Source organism: Prunus avium, chromosome 7, assembly GCF_965620075.1.
Source record: "Prunus avium chromosome 7, drPruAviu1.hap1.1, whole genome shotgun sequence".
NCBI classification, from domain to species: domain Eukaryota; kingdom Viridiplantae; phylum Streptophyta; class Magnoliopsida; order Rosales; family Rosaceae; genus Prunus; species Prunus avium.
Genome location: NC_142290.1, coordinates 3,803,512 through 3,824,611, shown reverse-complemented (window position 1 = coordinate 3,824,611; position 21,100 = coordinate 3,803,512). Strand labels below are relative to the sequence as shown.

At 37.5% G+C, this 21,100-nt stretch overlaps 1 protein-coding gene and 1 long non-coding RNA gene across 2 annotated transcripts; both read right to left on the bottom strand.

Moving 5' to 3' along the window:
* Window positions 1–5,404: 5,404 nt before the first annotated feature.
* On the bottom strand, window positions 5,405–8,802 carry LOC110757923 (plant cysteine oxidase 2-like). The gene is made up of 5 exons (XM_021959674.2): window positions 8,089–8,802; window positions 6,902–7,023; window positions 6,545–6,701; window positions 6,251–6,454; window positions 5,405–5,685 (listed from the first exon to the last, which is right to left on the bottom strand). Exons 1-5 carry the CDS (start codon window positions 8,345–8,347, stop codon window positions 5,555–5,557), a joined length of 873 nt encoding a protein of 290 aa, XP_021815366.1. The 5' UTR covers window positions 8,348–8,802; the 3' UTR covers window positions 5,405–5,554.
* Window positions 8,803–12,799: 3,997 nt separating this feature from the next.
* Window positions 12,800–14,886, bottom strand: LOC148292851 (uncharacterized). Its single transcript, XR_015825830.1, has 3 exons — window positions 14,070–14,886; window positions 13,676–13,823; window positions 12,800–13,567 (listed from the first exon to the last, which is right to left on the bottom strand). It is a non-coding gene; the product is annotated as an uncharacterized LOC148292851 (long non-coding RNA).
* Window positions 14,887–21,100: the final 6,214 nt, after the last annotated feature.

Genomic DNA, 21,100 nt, shown 5'->3' with positions numbered 1-21,100 from the left:
GACTTATGTTCTCAAAACATGGTCATCTGAATATTGATGGTTACACAGATGCAGATTGGGCAAGAAGTATAACATATAGGAAATCCACATCCGGTTACTTCACATTTGTGGGAGGTAATTTGGTTACATGGAGAAGTAAGAAACAGAAGGTGGTCGCCTTATCTAGTGCATAAGCCGAGTTCAGAGGTATGACCAAAGGAATTTGCGAACTCATTTGGTTAAGAAGGTTGCTTACTAAACTTGAGTATAGACCTTCATGTGTAATGAATCTCTTTTGTGACAACAAGGCTGCAATAGCTATTGCACAGAATCCAGTTCAACATGATCGCACCAAACATGTTGAGGTAGAACGACACTATATCAAACAGAAGCTTGAAGCTAAAGTGATTCAGTTTCCTTTCGTAAAGTCCGAGGATCCATCGGCGGATATTTTGACAAAGGCAATTTCCAGTAAAGCGTTCCACAATTCACTGGACCAGTTGGGCATTGGCGACATATATGCACCAACGTGAGAGGGAGTGTTGGCATGACTTGTGGACTGTTGACTTACTTTCCTTACGCACCAAGAATTCCTATGATAATTGTAATTGATTTACTTTAATTCCTGATTTCCTACTATAAATAGATTTAGGAATTTATTATTTACTTGCCCATTCAGGTTTCGTTGTATTATAAATAGACTTATTTACTGTAGTACCCCTTGAAACTTCGGTCAAATCTTACTTTACCCCCCTAAAGTTAAAATGACCCACTTAACCCTCTTGACCATGGTTTCATGTTCCACTTTACGCCCACTGTTAACTCTGTTAAAAAGTTTTGTTAAAATGCTGATGTGGCACAAATAGGACCCACTCTTGTATGCCATGTGTAAAAATTAATAAAATATTTTATTTTAATAAATAGAACAAATAGAAAGAAAAAAAAAGTTTAGAAAATTATTACTTCTCTCCCCTCCCTTTCTCTCTTCTCTCCCTCTTTCTCTCTGGACCCGACCCCCTCCCCAACAACTCCTCCCCATCTCTCTTTATCTCTCCCTTTTTCTTTCTCTGTTCTGAGCTTCACCACCTTCACGGCAAAGACCTTAAGATAATACTTGATCCCAGAAACCATCCGCCTATGCGCCTCCACCACCTCCAAGAACTGAATCTCTTCGCTGATGTTGCTCTGGTGACTCTTTCGCTGGCTCTGGTTGTCTTGCGCCATCGAAAACCTCCCCGACTCCTAAACCTTCTTGTTCGTCTTCACGTCTTCGATCTGTCGCTTGCCTCCAACCTTGGTTCCTCCATACCCATTTGACAAAGCAAACAAGAGGCAAATCAAATTAGATTTTTCATTATTTTTGGGAGTTGTTTATGGGGGAAATTGGTGAATTGAGTTTATGGATTTTTGGGTTTGGGTGTGAAGAATTCAAAGATTTTGTTATTGTTGAGGATGGAGATTGAATTTGAAAGAGAACCAGATAGATCCGGATGGGGAGAGAGAAAGAAAGGAAAAAAGAAAAAAAAGAAAAAATGAATTACATTATTTTATTCCACTTAAGGAAAAAAAAAAAAGTGGGCTCTTCATATGACACATCAGCACTTGTTGCAAAAAGACTAAAATAGTCATGCCACGTCATCAAAACTGACAGAGTTATTAACGGAGATAACGGTGGAACACGAAACCATGGTCAAGGGGGTTAAGTGGGTCATTTTAACTTTGGAGGGATAAAGTGAGATTTGACCGAAGTTTAAGGGGGTACTACAGTAAATAAGCCTTATAAATATGACCTCCTACAAGGAGAAGAATACACAGAAAATTCCCTCAAACAAATATTCTCGTATTAGATTTCATATTTTAGCAGGCAATCCCTATAACCAACAAGGATCAACATCAAACTCCAACTTACATTATCACTTTGATTTACAACCCACTTTCACTTCTTATGAAACCAAAATATCCACTTCTTAGGACAACTCCAGCTCTTAGGAGTCTCTGAACATGTGGTTCTGCTCTGGACTTATTAAAGAAATTAAAGACCCCAATTAAAAACAGAAACTTCAGTTTTGTTAAGCAATTTAGGCAGGAACACTTTGTCTTTGGAAAATCATTAAAAATTCATTTTGATTCAAAATGGTGTGAAAATTTCCAGATCATATGTAGACATATAAAACTTCAACACATCAAAATTTCATTGAATTCCGAGTTAAGGAAGCAAGTCAAAGACGAAATACAAAACAGACTAAGCTGCAGAGTTTTCTGTTTTCTGCAGAATGATTCCAATTTCGCAAATTTGTCAAAAATCCAATTTAACTCCAATTTGAAGGAAATCAGTTTTTGAAATACTCATCAAAATGTCTATTTTTGACACATCAAAACCCCAGTTTAAAACTTAAATACGAACTAAGTCATTTTGTCCAGAACATACTACATACTTAGGTTTCTGCATAAATGTAGATTTCATCAACATCCATCTCATTCTTTGACATTCAGTTCTAATCAGCTTTAAACACCAGAACAGTCCCAAATTCAAGATAAAATGACTATTATCCTCATCAAACTCAGAATTATCGAACACACCCAACTACCAAGGCCACAAACCTGAAAATAGAAACTTACCCAACTTCCACTTCAACCCAAAATTACTCTTAGTTCTCTGTAGGTTCAGCCCAAGGTAGATTCTTCACCTAGTGTACTTGCATGTCATCAAATCACATCCGAAATCACTTACACAATCTTTAACAATCCCATAAGACAAGATAATAAAATCCAACACCATATCATACACAAAGTCACCATAATCCTTTATAAATAATATTAATAGCACTAATAATAATAGTAATAATGATAAGCATTCCTGAAATTCCCATAATCGCGTATTTATCATTCACAAACAACTCCAGTAATACTATCCGGTACTATACGGCCACAATTAAAACATACACCCAAACCCATAATTCCTAGAAACTTAACGTGTACACACAACCTTGGAGAGGTCCTTAAGCCATTCTAGTACCTTCACAAGAATGAGTTGGTCCCAAAAGACCCTTGGTCAACAGTTGGTCACACTTCCCGTTTTTAGTAAACTGGGCCTACGGGGCCACTACCTCCGATTTCCGATCCAAAAGTTCCTACAGGTTCAACAAGGTTTACTAAACACGTCCCGTAAGTTTGGTCCAGATCGATCTGTTGGATCGCTCATGATCGCACGATAGGACCGTCACCATTTTATGCAAATTTGAGTCATTGAATCGGAGCATCTGAGACTCCGATTCTTGATCCGCGAATTCCTATACGATTTTAGAGGTACACAGATCAACATATTTGGAAATGGAGTCGATCCAACGGTCCAAACATATCGAACCCGGATAACGCCTAATATGCATAAATTCGATTGACTGCCAAACGATAACTAAATTCAAATATGAGCATATCATCGTGCTCGGGACAACATGGGCAATATTTTAGAACCAAATGGATCACCCAAACATGGTCCACGCTCTGGTAGAGCGTGGGTGTCTTGAGAAAATTTCGGTGATTGGAAAATTCTCAAAACACCCCTCAATACCTATACTTACGTTGTCACATCCAGGATCACTCCGTTGTAGCAAGATATTGGCCGTTTTGGCCCCCCTCTCTGCCCTCACGATTTTGTTTCTAGGAACTCACGAGCAACTTCCCAGTGGGTCACCCATCCTGGGATTGCTCTAGCTCCTACTCACTTAACTTCGGAGTTCCCATAACTCCGATGCTAGTGACCTCCCAAAAGTCCTCATGTTAGATGGAGGTAGGCATGTACATATAAGGCACATCACCCACTCTTCGTTGGTCGATGTTGGATGTTACATACGTGATCATGACAACTAGTGGAGCAACTTTTGTTCTTGGACCACGGTCAAAAAGTGACCGGAATTTGTCGGAAACTCAAGCCGAAAATCGACTGAAACTTTGAGTTGTAAAACAAGTTTCAAAACTTCAAAATTAATCCTAACCAACCCAACCATCAGCTAGAGCACGTTGAAAGAATGAGAAAGCATAACTGGATCGACAAAAATGGTGGTTGGAATCATCAGAAACGACAATGGAAAGTTTGGGTAAAATTCGGCAATTTTTCGTGTTTTTCCGGTGAAAACGGCGACGGCAGTGGCAACGATTAGGTGGGATGGAGAGAGGAAGTCGAAGCAGTTGTTTTGGTACCAGCCCCGTCAAAAATGGTGGCCGGATGAAGTGGTTGCTGGCCAAAAACCGTGGCTGGCTATTCGTGGAGAGAGTGAGGGAGCGTGAGGTCATGAGAGAGAGAGAGAGAGAGAGAGAGAGAGAGAGAGAGAGAGAGAGAGAGAGAGAGAGAGAGAGAGAGAGAGAGAGAGAGAGAGAGAGAAGAAAAATCTGGTTTTTAAAATTTCAACTTCGAATTATTTATGGTTGTGCCATTGCACTTCCATTGATCGAAACTTCTTCATTAAAACTCCGATTTGTGCCCACTATATGTCTTATATTTTGTATTTTATTTAGTCAAGTTTCCGATGTGGGATTTATATTCTTCGACACGCCCCCTCACGTGGGACCACCCCATAGTGGGTCACACGTAAAGCCAAGTCCACATCGGAGTCAATCATTCAAGTCCCACACATGATAACCACATATTGGGTAAAGGGTAGGGGTAAACATTCAAGCCCAACATGTGAACATCATATATTGGGTAAGAGTAGAGACGCTCTTATACCATGTTAAATTTCAGAGAGACGGGCCAGCGGCCCACTACTACCAATACCGATATTGTCCCCAACTTAACCACCTACAAAGCCCAGTAGGTCTGGGATTTTATCACAAAATGTCTCGATATTAGTAGTAGTAGAACCATTCATTATTTTATTTCCGATGTGGGATTTATATTCTTCAACATAGACTAGCAAAATTTAGTCATTTAGTTAGTCTAGGCTATAGTCTAATCTAGCCCGCAAAATTTAGTCATTTAGTTAGTCTAGGCTATAGTCTAATCTAGCCCGCATATCAAACGTGGCCTTAAGTTTTATCGCCCAAACGTTGGGGTACTTATTATAGGGTAATGGAATGAACGCATCACCTATGTAGAATGTAAATGCTGGACCCTTTTGCTTTGAGTTGGAACTCTTTATTTTTTTTTTACAAAAGAAAATTTTCTGGTTAAGATGACGTATGCATATGCGTCCTGTTTAAAGTTTAATAAGAACAGAAAACTCAAAGCAGTTGCCTTATTATCCAGTTTTGAAGTTACCAAAGAAGCTTCAGCCTGGCCCGGCGGAGCCCTTATCAAAGAATAAATGGGTTTTCTTTTAGGGCACGTTCACATGCCCTCAGATTAGACAAATTGAAAACCACCCTTTTCTTTCCTGGATTTTGGTTTGACTATTATATTTAGCAAAATGACGATTCATAAACCATGGACTGAAAGGTAACATTCCACCTAACGTGTTTATCAAAATGTGTAAAACTATGTTACATAGAAAAGAACAAAAATAATGAAATGACGCTCTACAACCAGCATATCTTTAATGCAAACACTGTACCAGGCACAGAGTTCTCAGGCATTTCAATCCTAGCAACTGGTCTCATTAACTTGTGGACCTAAGTACGGAATTTTATCCAATTCTGAGTTCTCAGGCATTTCAATCTCTTCCAACCACCCATAACAATCACCATTCCCTTCAGTTACTGCTGCCTCTCCATCTGCATTGAAACATTGCCAGGTGAATCAGGCACAGTTTATAAACTCAAAACATGAATTCTTTCTAGTAATCAAAGTTTCAATATTTTGAGCAGTGCGTTTTCTTCCCAAGTTCATCATACAGCTGCGAATTAAGCTTCAAAGAGTTTGAGAATTTCGCCATTGCCATAAGCTTGGATATTCAAATCCTTAATGGGAACAGAAACTTATAATTTGAGTGAGAAAAGAAGAAAGGGTAAGAAATCTGATACAGCGCAGGATTTTTTTTAAAAACGAAACATAAACATCTGTTGACATATTTTTGTGCTTTGTACTAATTGAGAAATCAGAGTTCAAAGTTCTCCAAGTGGTTAAATAGAACGACCGACGACCATGCCTAAATCTTCCCACAGTGAGTTTGTGCCTTTTATAAATGTAATTCTGAGAACACCATTTAGAAAGGTTCATATGCATCACACCATGCTTGCATTGTTGTCATACTATATTAAAGGAAATAAATCACACGCTTTTGGCAAATTTTCAAAGAAGAAAGTGCTCATGAAGACCACAGAGCAAAAGTTCACTTACTTGAATAAGCAGCATAGGGATGATCTTTGTAAAATGAGCAGTCCCGGTCATCTTCTTTAGAGTAAGGAGGTCCAAGCACATCCAGGACAGCACATGGGGTAATGGCTGTGAAGGCATGGATGTTGCCACCTTCTGTGGGATATAGTACTGATGTATCGCAAGGGGATGTGAAGACGCTATCAGCTTTCAACTTTGCCAGTCTGACTGCAAAACCATCCTACACCGGTTACCCATCCATCGTCCGCATAGATTTCCTTAAAATGAAATAAAGAACTAGGGAGAAAGGAGACTCACATTGAGGGGCTGGTGTGGAGCCATCTGAATTGACGGGATCAACCCAATCATATGATTTAATATGCATCTTGCCTAATAAAAGCTTACTGAAAACAGTCATTTCTGGATGGTTATGGAGTGGGATAACACCAGTTGCTGGAATAAAAAAGCAGCACAACTGCACGTAAGAATAAACAGGAAGAGTGATCAACAAATGGCCGAGTAAATGGTTTATGGCAAAAACAGCACACTGCTAGAATATTGAAGTCTGTATAAATTCTATTAATTTAATTAGTAAACAAGCAAAATATGGTAATTTTAAAGGAACTAATTAGCAGTTGTTCTTAGAAATTATCCTCAAGTAAATACTAGACTTACCGAAAAATTACGGCACTCGTATATTGTTGTATATGTGACCCTAGGAGTCCCTTGGACCACAGTTTTAGGCTTGAAGAACTGCAGATCCCTACTAAGCCCAACATCTTCTGGTCTCATATTATCTACAGTACCACAAGAAATAACGCTTGTCAAGAAGGTTGAGGACATCCACATTAAGTATTAAGGAATGCAATCAACTCAGACAATGTTTCCTTCAGACATGGAATGAATCAAAATTTTATTTATTACCCGTAAATATTCAATACAAATGCTAGCCTGCATCTTGACAAATGCTACAGCATATTTCAAAGTACAGCACAACTTCTTAAGTAAACACACATTGCCTGCATCTTGACAAATCCTCTGTTTTCTGGACAACGCACACTTCTTACTCTCCTCTCTAATTCCCCAAAATTCACCTCGGGTAGTAGGAAAAATTAATCAAATAAATATCAAACCGAGCATTCTGGTAAAAACTGGGGATCTTTCATTGCTTTATCATTTACTTGAATTTTTCAAATCAAGGAAAAGCCAAGCCAAGATTGCAACCACCAAGACATACAAAACAGCGAGTAAGTTACCATTAAGTCTCAAAAAGCATACAGTATACACAACAAAATAATATTAAAAGTATCAACAGAAATAATCGCTTTCAATTAGTTTTCGGCCTGGCCGAAGCTTCTAATAGAAGAAGACAAGAGAAACCATTCACTTTTGGCAACTCAAAACTAGGTACTCTTGGTCCCCCAAATCCATAGATTGGGGTCCACACTTTGACCTTGCATTCATATATAGCCTACTACCGATGTCATACGAGGATGGAGGCACTTATTCTACGAGCATTAAAAACCCAAAGCATATGGTGCACTCCAATTTTTTATTTTTTCCTGTTTATAGCAATGCCCATTGAATTTAGCTATGAATAGTAGCTTTGTTCCCTTATATTTTTTCAGATTTGGACTTTCGCCTAAAATAGAATGACAGGAACATACGATTCCTACCAAAAAACAGATGTAAATATAGAGATGGAAAAGGTCAGGGATTGGAACCTCAATAACCAAAAAACATATATGCAATTTAAAAGAAGCAGAGGATCAATCAAATATTCAAAGTACAAGATTCCTATCAAAAATCAATCACAGTACAAGATGCATTTCTGGGCAAGTCTGAAAATTTGGAGAACATACCAAGAATGCTACACAAGTTGTGTACATCATGAGGTGAAGGAACGGTTCCAGGGCCTTTGAAAACTTGTCTACACGAAACAAAGAGCTGTTGCAGTGCAATTGGAACCGTTGATGGCACCGAATGCTTGATCTTCTTGCCGCATTTTCTCTTCTTTATGGCCTTGCTCACATGATACCCAACCTTGCTAGCGTGCACAACACGCGAAACGACCTTGTGATCTCTTCCCTGCTCCACCAACCTCGCAGTCTCCATTGTCATATATATATCTTCACTGGGAAAATTGCACCCGAATGAACAAAGCAAGTGCACCGACGACGCGAAAACTTTCTGCTTCAAGACCCAGAATTCGAAATGAAGAATAATGCGCAAGCAAGCAAGCAAAGTTCTCCTTCTTCTATGTTGCGGGTAAATGTCTGTCAGGCTGATCTGAGTGATCAACAGGTGTTTGTTAAAATGCCAAAGAAGAAGTGGGACGATGATGATATACTTGTAGAACAGTGGGAGAGAGTTAAGGATTTAGGATTATATATAAGGATCCAGAGAGAGAGAGAGAGAGAGAGAGAGAGAGAGAGAGAGAGAGAAATCAAAACCAGGGGCGGAAAGGAAAGGTGTGATGGATGACGAAAGTGGGGATGGATGGTGGAAAAACTAAGCAAGTGAGAAAGGTTTCTGCGGTTGCCCCCCATAGATTTTAGTTGAAACTGGCGGTCACCCCACCCCTGGTTTTGGTTTTGGTTTTGGTTTTGGTTATGGGAAAGCCTTAAAGCTAGATATCTGCTCACGCATTGTAAATTTACCAAATTGCCCTGATTATTAATTTATCATGAATATTGTTGGCTTTGCTATGGGTGAAAATCGGTTGGCTTTTTATACGTCCTTTGGCTTTGAGCTTGTTGGTAATTAAGTTAGCTGAATTGCCAAAATAATAATAAAATTAGTAAAGAGATTTTCTATTTAAACCCCACACTTCTCTTAGTCCACCTCATGTTCTAAGTTCACCCCAAACTGAAAAAATAAGAAATAAAAGAGATTTTCTATTTAAACCCCACAATTTTCTTTGTTCCCAGCAGAAAAAAACACAAACAAATGGAACCCCAAACCCGAAATTTAATACTTTCTAGAGAAAGAGAACAACTTTACCTCTCTCCAAGTAGAGGAGTTTGTCCTGATCTGATCCAATTTTTAATTTACCTCTATCCTGATCCAATTTAACTAGGATGTAGAGGAGTTTGTATTTTTCGAAAACTTAATTGATATGAAGAGTGGTGGGGTGTGTGGGGTGTCTGTATAGATGTACTAGGGTTAATTATTAAGTTTGATAACCTTTTTTGTCTTTTTACACAATAATAAAACTTACAGCTTAATGATAAGTATTGGGGTGAACAAAGAGAAGTGCGGGGTTTAAATAGAAAATCTCTTAGTAAAAATGCTCGTTCTCATCAGATAGTTCTACATATTCTTTTCTTGACAATCAAGCAGGTCGTCCTAATTTTGCTGCAAATAGCCACTAGTTCATGTATAATTGTAATTTGTGGAGATGGGCATCTCATCCGAAAAATTAGTGTATTGATTGCACCGTATCGATGATTTAGTTTGGTTAAATTAAATTAAATTTTACGTAGAAAGTACTAGGTATAGAATCGAGTGAGTCTATTTAAACCCCGCACTTTTCTTTCACCACGTCATATTCTAAGTTCACCCCAACTTCTAATTCAAATTTTCACAATTTCTAAGAAAACCCCACTATCTTCCCAAACTACCCCTAAATACACAACCAGCAAAAAAATAAATAATACATAACTCATCAACCTTACACTCGACACTCGACACCTCGCTATGTGGGGTGTGTGTATCAATGTACTAGAGTTAAGTATTAAGTTGGATGACCTTTTTTGTCTTTTTACACAATAATAAAACTTAAGAGCTTAATTATTTAAGCATTGGAGTGAACAAAGAAAAATGTGGGGTTTAAATAGAAAAACTCTATCTCTAAACCAATAAAAACCGGTACTAAACCAATCTTTTCGATTAATTTTATTATTTATTTATTTATCCATGTGTCAATGACCAATTGATTACTTGTATGCGTTTGAGCAATTGCAATAATAACTATATGCTGAAAATTTGATTGTGTAATGGAGCAATATATTTGGAAACAAAGAGTTGTTTTTGTTTGGTGAGCCGGATTGGACAAGACTGAGGGCTAGAATTTGACCAAATTTTGAGTCTGTTGTTTGGTGCTATACTTAACTTAGGACTAGACTGAACTTAAGTCCAATGCACAGTTTGGTACCAGACTAGAGTGCACTGGACCTCATTAATTTTTTTTAATTTTAATTTTTTTTGTGTTTATTAAATTATTTAATATAAAAAATAATTAATTTTAAAAAATGCACAAAATTAAAATTAAGAAAGCCCCATCACATTGCGCAAAACATATCCAAATTTAACAAAGCAATTAACCACCTATTTGCTTTTGTCCCCATCAAAACACAAGGAAGTCCAAAATATAACAAAGTAATTCTTTACATAAACTTTGAGTAACATGATCAATTTCCATTTCTGAGAGCTTCTTTTTCAGCTTAGTGTTCCAGTAGTTCTTTACATTATTGTCTGTCCTCCCAGGAAGTTGCTGTGCTATTACAGACCACTTGCACCACAGAATCCATGGCAAAAATAGTGAAAGAGGATCAGTGTTCTTGCATTGGCAACAGAAAAGGAGGCTTGGGGCTTCTCTTCTAGCTTGCCAATCCATATGATCTGTTGGGTTGACTTTTGGTTATGAACTGAGCTTCTTCATTTTGTCATATTAGTGAAGGTTATTGGGTCACTGGGTATTGAGACTATAATAAGCACATGTGGTAAAATTAGGAGCTAAAAGAGTTTTAGCTTTTCATTTGAGTACAATTTCATGACAATTATAAGCTTGTTCAAAACTCTTCAAAGGTTAAATAAAAAAATACTATGAACTGGAAACAAAGACAATGCAGATCGGATCGGATACCATAAAATAAAGATTAGTGAGAATTTTTCTTCTAAATTCCTACCCCTCAAATCTATAACTCATTGAAAACAGCAGTTTAACTATGATCAAATAAAATGTTTGTACAACAAGGGAAAACAAGGACAATGAAGATGCCATGTTAAACAGTAAGAACAAGAGTGATATGATGTTATTTGGGTGTCTTCTGAAATCCAATCCGAGGTCAAGGTGGAACCCAATTCCAAGTAGAGGCGGAACCCAATTCTAAGATGCCTTTTTGCAAAGGTCAAGTTGGCTAGGATTTGATTTTGGCTGGAGGTGTGTGAGAGATGGCCGGGCCAGCAGACTTGGTTGATTTTCGAGATGGAGGTGTGGCTAGGCTTGCTGTTGTGAGGATGGCTGGTTGGGTCTTCAAGTTGCAAAGGAATATTGGGTGTGCTAAGGGTGATTTTGTGGCTGAAGTTTGTTCACTCGCTAGCTTATATATATATATATATATATATATATATATATATATATATATATATATATATATAAAGGTCACTTTTGGTCCCTGTAGTTTGCTACTTTTGCCACTTTGGTCCATGTCATTTTAATTTGGTCAATTTTGTCCTTTTGGTTTCAATTTGAAGCAATTTAAGGACAATCTTCAATTTCTGTCAATTTTTTTTAACTTATGTTAGTTCTGGAGGCGCAATTGGGTCCCCAAATTATTATTCTCTTTAAAAATAATTTTAAAAAATTAAATTTCAAAAAATTATTAAACAATTCATTCATTTTAAAAATAAATATTAAAGACAAATGGAAAAAGTAAAATCTTAAAATTGAAAAAAAAATAAAAAAATTCCCACCGCAGAGGTAGTTGATTTTGCACTTCTAAGTTTGGGAATTGTAGACACAATAGAGAAAGCTTGCAAGAGAATCAAAGAACCAAACATAGCAAAGCTTAGGAAGACAATCCTCATAGATTCACTTCTCTCTCTCTCTCTCTCTCTCTCTAGACTTGGTGGGGATGGATATGTGGGTTGCGGCAGGCGAAGAACTTGGTGACGAAGACGAGGGCGTGGCCTTGACGAAGAGGGTGGTGTGGCCTTGGCAACAAAGACGAAGATGACGAATCTAGTGTGGGGCTTGTCAAATCTAGAGACAGGGAGGTTGGCTAGTGTTGGGGTGGGGCTGGGTTTTATATTTTCTGGGGCAAAGGGGTGGGGCTGGATCTATGGTTGGGGTGGGAATGGGTGTCGGGTTTGGAGAGAGTTGGGGGCTGGGCGAGAGCGGAAGGTAGAGGTCATTTATGTCGAGACTGGGGTTTGGCTATCTCTCTGTGAACCTCTCTCTCTCTCCTCTCTCTTTCTCTATCTTTGTTTGTCTCTGTCACTCTCTATCTCAGTCTATGAACTCGCAACAAGGAAGGGGTTTGGTCAACAAAGCTATGAACTCGTGAAGAAGTAGGCATGGGTGCCTTGATGGTTTTTTGCGATGGCTAGGTGGTGGTCGGTAGATGATGGTTTTTGGGGATGGCGGGGTTAGGGTGACGGTGAAGGGGTGGGGCATGGAGGGGAAAGGAGTTAGCTTTTATTTTTTTATTTTAAATACATTTTATTTTAATTTTTTTAAATTATTTTAAAAGAGTATAACAATTTGTGGACTGAATTGCCCCTCTAGAACTAACAGAAATTGAAGATTGTCCTTAAATTGCATCAAATTGAAACCACAGGGACAAAATTGATTAAATTGAAACCACAGGGACCAAAGTGGTAAAAATGGCAAACTACTGAGACCAAAAAGCCATGGCCTCATGGTTTGCCTAGTACCAACTTGGCCTTCACATGTTGATCTGGCCAACTCAATGGCCTTCATATATATATATAATCACAAAGGCCAAGCCATGACCTTATGGTTTGCCTAGTACCAACTTGGCCTTCACATGTTGATCTGGCGAACTTTGGCCTTACGGTTTGACTTGGGCAGAGTGAAGACAAACTCTTGACATGAGTTTTAGCATGTGTAGCATTTACCTTAGGCCTTTGTGCCTTGAATTTTCCTTATACATACATACAGGTCTTGGCCTTATGGCCAGTGCATTCTCAATGGCCATTAAGCGGACTATTTGATAAATATATTATATTTTAGGTGATAATTCATGCATATTATGTATTAAGACACTTTAAGGATGTATGTGCATTTACTTTATCGCATTTTAATTCTTGTCTTTAAGTTTAATTGCATCTTTTAATTTAATTTGCATCATTATCATTAAATCTCAAAAATACTAAAATACCCATACGAAACCTAACCATCCTCGACCTTGAGGAAGTGAAAGAACCTAGGCCAAGAGAAGGTTCCTTGCTTGGCCGATCAATCGGCCGGTTAGAAGTCAGAAGCCTGAACACAACAATCCAATTTTTTTCATCCAAGCCAATTAATGGCTTGGTTGTGGCACTCCTACACAATCCAAGAGAAGAAGAACCAAAAGTTCTTTCCATCGGCTACCTCTGCCAAAAAGAGGGAAACAGATGTATTAGCAGAAAAGATGGGGCTTGGAAGGAGGATTTGAATGAACCATTGTAAACAGCTAGAAGTTTGCATAGAAGAGACCTAACCTGCTAACTATGGTTGCATGAAGCCTGACAATCAATTCCACCTAAGCCTGCAACTCTTCCCACATCTTGTAAGTCCTCTAAATACTCATACATTAAGTTAATTAGCCTAGAAATGCAGCATATAATCCAGCAGCATCCCCCTGCCAGCCTGTCAAGAAAGAATTAAGGAAAAAGAACATAAAAGTTAAACCTGCTTTTTTTGGAACAGCAGTCCAGTTACAGGTTTCACATGCTTCAACCTGTATTTAAACTCACCATCTTATCTGTGTTAATCCAACCAAAACATAAACTAACTTAGAAAATCAACAACAATAAACTAAAGTAAGATTTCTTAATCCAACCAAAACATAAACTAACTTAGAAAATCAAAGAAACAGAAAGATTATTTAACAACCTCTGCATAAGCATTCCACACCTCGTCGCTCTCAACCGCTACACATTTGCAAAACCACTTTGGTTTAACATGAATGATTCGGATAAGTTAAAACGAATAATCCGGATAGGTTATATCAACCTACACAGATAATAAAAACACCAACTCAAACAATCATCCATCTGCATATGTTATAAACAACTCAATTTTAACATGCTTTTTTTGGCTCAAGGGACTAGAAAAAAAAGCACTAAGAACGCCATCTTTTTAATTTCAAAAGATCAAACAAATTTCCTTTTAAAAAGAATCAAATATGCCATTCCCTCATCAGAACCACAAGCCAATTGGCTAAGGCCTAAGATCAAATCAGCTACAGAGAAAAAAAAAAATTAACCACACCTGCAGAAAAGTTATTCCAAACTAATAACACTGAATGAAAACAATACAAAAATTTTAAGAGCTCCACTAGATGGACCCAAAAGATAATTCTAGCTTGATTTTGATGCAGTCAACCAAATGCACACTCCAACACAAAGTGATGAACCTCAACGATACGAGAGAAACTTATTAATGAATCATCACACATTCCTCGGATGGGGACAAGACGCTAAAACCGGCAACGTAACAACAGAATGGGTTTTAGCAAAACCTATCACTTGGCAAAGAGGTCAAATCTTGAACGTAGTATGTTTGGTGTTACAAAACAAGGGACTTCAGGCGTCAAACAGATTAGTGGATCATAGGCATTGGCCACCATATTTACTTTCAAGGAAGAGGAAAGATATTTTATCCTTAAAAAAAAGGGAGAGGAAAGATAATGAACTAAGGCTAAGTCGGTTTCAATCTTAGGTATGATGCCATTCTTGCAACCCTAGCAAGTCGAATGGTCTTAATTGTTGCCCAACCTCCCAAGTTTTTGCTCTCCTAAACTTACGTATTCAATTTGGACTTTTTAAGGGATTCCAAACAACTTTAAAAATCCAGGGGTATTTTCAGGATTTTAAAGTAGTATAAAAGTTTTGACGTATTCAATTCAGACTTTCATGGAATTTGATAAAGTTCATACAAATCTGGGTGTATTCAAGCCAAATTTTAAGAGACGAGATGTATTTAAAATGTTATGGACTTTAAAGACATACATAAAGTAATAGAGTTTGGTGAATTTTGATGGAATTTAAAAGGGATTTCAAGCCAAAACAATCCTAGCCTTCCCCGCATGGGATTTCGGTGGATTTCAAATATGTCCATGATGCACATTCAAAAGACACAACTATAGCTTCTCTCGTGCTGTTTTGAAATGGGTTTTGCTTTGTTCTTTTTCAAATGTATATTGGGTTTGCTGCGTTTGGTCTTTTGCAATTGCTTGGAAATTTGTTCTCTTAGCCTATTCCTCACTGTAGTATCTAATGAATTTTCTTGTGTTAAATAGAAAACAAAAAGCGTGTGAAAGCGTGTACAGCATTCAATTCAGCCTCATAATAGGTTCATTGTTTTTTTACATTGGTTGCATATCACTTCATCAACCAAGATCAATACTGAGATTTTGAGGATCATGTGCGAAACTTATACTGGAGCCCTCACATTATCTAATATGATAATACTAAAAAAATAAAATTGCCATGACTTAATGTCATAAAACGATTTTTATTTTAACTAAAATTCATCATCAATTAGCATGTAATAAAAATCACAAATCAAATTCATAATATTTTTTAATGTTTTCATTTCATAAAGTTAAATATTAGTATGTTCGGTAATAAAATAAGAACTAACCTCTTCGCACGTGCTTTCGCGCCTGCGAGAGGCTTTTTTTAAAAAAAAATTAAAAAAGATAATGGGTAGTTGTGTTCCATAAAAATAAGATCCATTATCTGATTTTTGTTTTAATTTTAATTTTTTTTAATATGAAAAGTGTAATTTACCATATTATCCTCATTTAATTAATAATTTCAATTCTTAATGTTTGCATTAACCAATGGCATTTTCTGGTATTTTGAATGTTTTACCATTCTCTGCATTTTGCTTTATATATATAGATACAAGAGAAAGAAAAAGGCATGAATTTTTATTTTTTTTTGTTTTGAGCGGAAAAAAGTACTTTTTTTATAGGACAAAACGTATGGGTGTGATACATATTAGTGTAAGTTTAGTTGATTTTTACCCTTTTTTTTCACATTTCATTTTTTAAAACTATTTTGTTACTAAAATGAAAAAAAAATTAAAATTATAAATTTACTGACATCAATGAGACTCAAACTTGGAACTTGTACCAAAGGATATACACTATTGTGTTAATGTGCTGCATGTTGGAGTATATATACATTTTTTATAATATTAATATATATAATATAAAGTGAAAAAAACTCGGAGGCCCTGTTTGCACCATGCCAAGGCCACCCCTGTGTACAACATTCATCAAGCCATACATTTATAGTATTTGAAAATACATATTTTAAAAATTGAAAATCATTTCAAATGGAAAAAATGATTTTTATTTTCAAAGTAAGAAAAAATAAATAAAGACTTCTGGGTAATGTTGGGTGCAGGGTCGATGGGGTGGGTTGCGGGTGGGGGATGGTCTGGGTTATGGGAGTGTGGCTGAGCTGGTGAAGATGGTGGCTGCTTTTGGTTTGGTGGGGGCTGGGTCAGGCATGTTTTGTTAGGGGTTGGGTGGGGGAGAAAGAGCGAGCGAGAGGGAGAGAGATTCAATGATTTCCCAGAGCCTTGACGGTGTACTGAGCCTTGTTTGGAGGTGGAGGGTGGTGGTTAATTGTTTACGTGTTTGATAGGTAGAGAGGGAGGGATGGTGTCGTGTGCGTTTGGGAATTGGGTCAATGACAATAATTTTGATGCTGCAGATTTTGTCTTTCTTTGCACATTTTAGGGATTTTTTAAGAAATATCATATTAACTTATACATCAATTTCAATTTATCATCTTAAAGAAAAATTTAAGAGAAATATCACTTTAATTTTTCAAAATTCATGATTTGTCATCATCATTCAATTTTTCATACATTTTTAAAGGTATTTTAGTTTTTTCATTTTCAAGGGTATTTTAAAAATGAAAAAATCATTATTTATTTTTATTTCTTAAACAATTAAAATTGAAAAATATATATCTCCCCTTCCCCCTCCCATGTGAGCCACTAGCGGCTCCAACCAACCCCGCCCACCTTGAAATCTATTCCCCCATCCTTTTTCACAGCCCCTTTCTCCTTTTCAATCTATCATGAAGCACCTACCCTCCACACACAAATTTCCTTAGCCCACCCAAACTGAGTCCACCTTTTTCTTCTTCTTTTTTATTTTTGGTCCAGAGAGAGAGAGAAGGAGGGAGGGGGGAAGGGGAATCCTGTGCGATGTGTTTTGGGGGCATGTGGGGTTGGGGTGGGGGAGAAAGTGAGAGATGTCACTTTTTTCTCTCTCTCTTTTTTTCCTTAAAAATAGAAAGACTAAAATACCCTTAAAATGGATGGAAAACTGGATGGTGTTAAAGTCAGATGACAAATCATGGATTTTGAAAAATTAAGATGACATTTCTCTTAAATTGTTCTTGTTGAGGCCCAAAAAATTTAAGGAAGGCCCAATCATATTTCAAGCCCAATACAGTGCTTTTATGTAAAGAAGCCTAACCAATACACACATGCCATGCAAAGCGATGTTATAATTTGGCACTTGGGAAGTCACATTAAACACGTGGAATTTACCAATTTCACTCATGCCCGAGCTCACAACTCATTGCCTAATCAAGCATATTTAACATGCCTAAGCTATTACAATACAGCAAGCTCAAGCATACATGCAACACCAAGCAACTCCCTTTAATGACGAATCACACGACAAGTTTAAGTGGGCCTAACTCACATGCATGCCTGGAGGGTTGTGGTGTGGATGGTTATAAGGATCCATGAGACCCATTAAGGGTTCAAAAGAATGGAGGTTTTGGGCTGCTTGGGAGCCCCAAAACCCAAGCCCATTTTCTTGAGCCTGCTTAATGGGTAAGCAAAGAGAGCTGCAGTCTTCTTCCAGCCTTTATTACCCAATCTCCAATTTTCTTACAGCTCCAAAACCACGGTAAAAAACCACTGCCACTCTTACTTTAGCAACTACTATCCAACCCCCAATTGCCCAGCACTAAAACCTCAATTTACTGTGTCACCAACTTGAGCCACTCATTCATTACCTGCTTGAACTTCAGCAAGCTATAAATGGAAGTAGTGGCTTACCCAGAAAAGGAGAACCAGAACGAAAGCAATAGAGCATGCTATAATCTCACTACTGAAAACATTCAAACTTAACCCCAGAATCCATCCCTCTCTCTTTTCTCAGAAACCATCATCTTCTTCTCCCAGCAACCATCCTTTCATTTTTCCAAAAATCATTATCTACCTTTTTCACATAAACAAGAAAACCATTCCAAGCCTCTAAAATAGCCTTTATCTAAAACCCTGCTTCAACTCAAGCAGACGCTCTTGCTAAACTCATAGAGACTTAGTTCCCATGCCACAAGCCACTCAAGCCAAGCCAAAATCTCAATTCACAATAACATTATCTGCTTGGTGAGAAAAACCAGAGTACTCTCTAAAAATCATCATTCTTTCGGAGTATTTTGGGGCCTAGTTCTTAAACCCAAGAAAATGGCAACTTTACTCTCTTTATAGTAACCCAAATCCACCTAGAGCTGCTGAAACAAAAAGACCCCACATAAATGGCGACTTCACTAGGAATTAGGCCATTTCTCTTGCAGCGGTTCCTCCACAACCACAAGCTTTATGTGATCTTGTCAAGCCACTAAATGGAGCACCCATGCCACTGAGGTGTCGAAACACCAAAGCAAACTCCACAACCATCCCCAAATCCAAATGACTTGGGGGCTTCCTGCCAAGCAAATCTAAAGCAAAATCAAAGAAAAATTTTCCAAGCTCAAGAGAAATGAAAAATTGAGCATAGAAGAAGGTTGAGCTCAACATCCATAAACTGACTGGGGGTTTCAACCAAGATGCAAGCCCCTGACCACTACCGTTCACCTCCATCTCCACCATGAAACACCATCAACAAGCCTGGAGCATTGCCAAAATCGCTTATGTTGTCCAAACATAAAGCATGAAATTGATTATGTGGCTGAAGCAAGCAGCAAAGGAGTCGAAAAAAAAAATTTCCAGTAAGCAAATAAATCAAACACCCAATCTGCTGCCATCCACATCTACATCTACTCAAGACACCCACGGTGTGTGAATACCTTGGCTCCTGCGAACTCTCTCTCTCCTCCCACTCTCTCTGACCAACCTTCATTGGTCCCTTATTACTTTATTCCATCATATGTCATGCCATTGCCATTATCATTGATCTTAGCATGCTTGACCCGTTTTGGCCACACTTTTTTATCTCAAAACAAAAAAAAAAAAAAAGTATCCTTTATATAATTTCTCTTATCACCTTTAATCGTGCAGATGGTCAGAAGTTTATACTATCTTCTTTTGATAGTATCCATCACGTGAAGTAATAATTACGCCAAGCTTTTTTTTATAAAAAAAAACAATAAACATTTATGGGCTGGAAGAGATAAAAAAAAAAAAAATCTTTTTCAACAACCTTTACTGATTTATAATAAAATATTATTTATATTACTATTTCCATTGCATGTTGTCGTAATCCTCCCTTAATTTATATAGTAGGCAGAACTTAGACCCATAAAATTCATTTTAAATCACTTACAACCCAACCTCCAAGTGCCCAGCACTAAAACCTTAGTTTACTGTGTCACCAACCTGAGCCGCTCATTCATTACCTGCTTGAGCTTCAGTAGGCTATAAATGGAAGTAGTGGCTTACCCAGAAGAGGAGAACCAGAACGAAAACAATAGAGCAGGCTATAATCTCACTGCTAGAAACATTTAAGCTTAACCCAAGAATCCATCCCTCTCTCTTTTCCCAGAAACCATCAACTTCTTCTCCTAGCAACCATCCTTTCAGTTTTCCAAAAACCATTCTCTACTTTTTCACAGAAACAAGAAAACCATTCCAAGCCTCTAAAATAGCCTTTATCCAAAACTTTGTTTCAACTCAAGCAGACGCTCTTGCTAGACTCATGAAGACTTAGCTCCCACTCCACAAGCCACTCAAGCTAAGCCAAAATCTTAGTTCACAATAACATTATCTGCTTGGTGAGAAAAACCAAAGTACTGTTTCCCTCTTTTCGGCCGAGTAGGCCGACGGAAGGAGTTTTTGGTCCTTCTTCTCTTGAGATGCGTAGGTGTGCCACCACCAAGCCACTTGATGGCTTGGATGGAAAGATCGTGTGAGTGTGTTTGCGCTTCTGACTTTTAATCAAACGATTGATCGGCCAAGCAAGGAACCTCCTCTTGGCCTAGGTTCTTTTTCTTCCTTGAGGTCAAGGGTGATTGAGCTTTGTATGACTATTTTTAGGATTTTGTGATAAGTGCAATGAATGTAAATGCAGTAAACGAAATGACAGAAATGTAAGTGCGATAAACGAAATGACAAAAATGTAAATGCGATAAAATAGATTAAAGCGATAAAGACTTGAATTAAACTTGAATGTAAAGACAATTGAAATTAAATTGCAAGAAAGTAAGCTTATACTAGGAAAGCAAAGAACTTGGATAATTTGAAGAACTTGAAAGATAAAATCCTAGACTATGAATTGAAAAGTACAGGATAAAAAGATAGATTTTGTGTGTTGAGTCGGAGGTCCTTTCTCTCTTCTTCTGATGACCTATTTATAGAGATCCTTCAGCTCATGGGTTTGGCCATACAACTAACTCTGTCTTGAAAATCCTCCCAATGTTAATGTTGGAATTTTAAAAGATTTAAAAAATTTAACCGTTTTATTTATTTAATTATCTTTCTGTTTTATTTTATTTATTGTGGGGGTTATAAATATTTTATATTCAGGTTTTATTTCTGGTTGGTGAATGCCTTAATTTTTTGGTTGGTGAACTTTTATGGTTGGTAAAGGTTACATGTTTTGGATGCCTATAAAAGGTCACTCCTCCTTCACATTTGAGACACACACAGTACACCATCAGAAT

Bases quoted from the DNA above. Each gene is read 5' to 3' on its own strand.
- LOC110757923 (XM_021959674.2), bottom strand. From the start codon at position 8,347: ATGACAATGGAGACTGCGAGGTTGGTGGAGCAGGGAAGAGATCACAAG. The intron at 7,024-8,088 runs GTATGTTCTCCA...GTGGTACTGTAG, and splicing joins CAACTTGTGTAGCATTCTTG to ATAATATGAGACCAGAAGAT. The intron at 5,686-6,250 runs GTAAGTGAACTT...GTTTCAATGCAG, and splicing joins TCCCTATGCTGCTTATTCAA to ATGGAGAGGCAGCAGTAACT.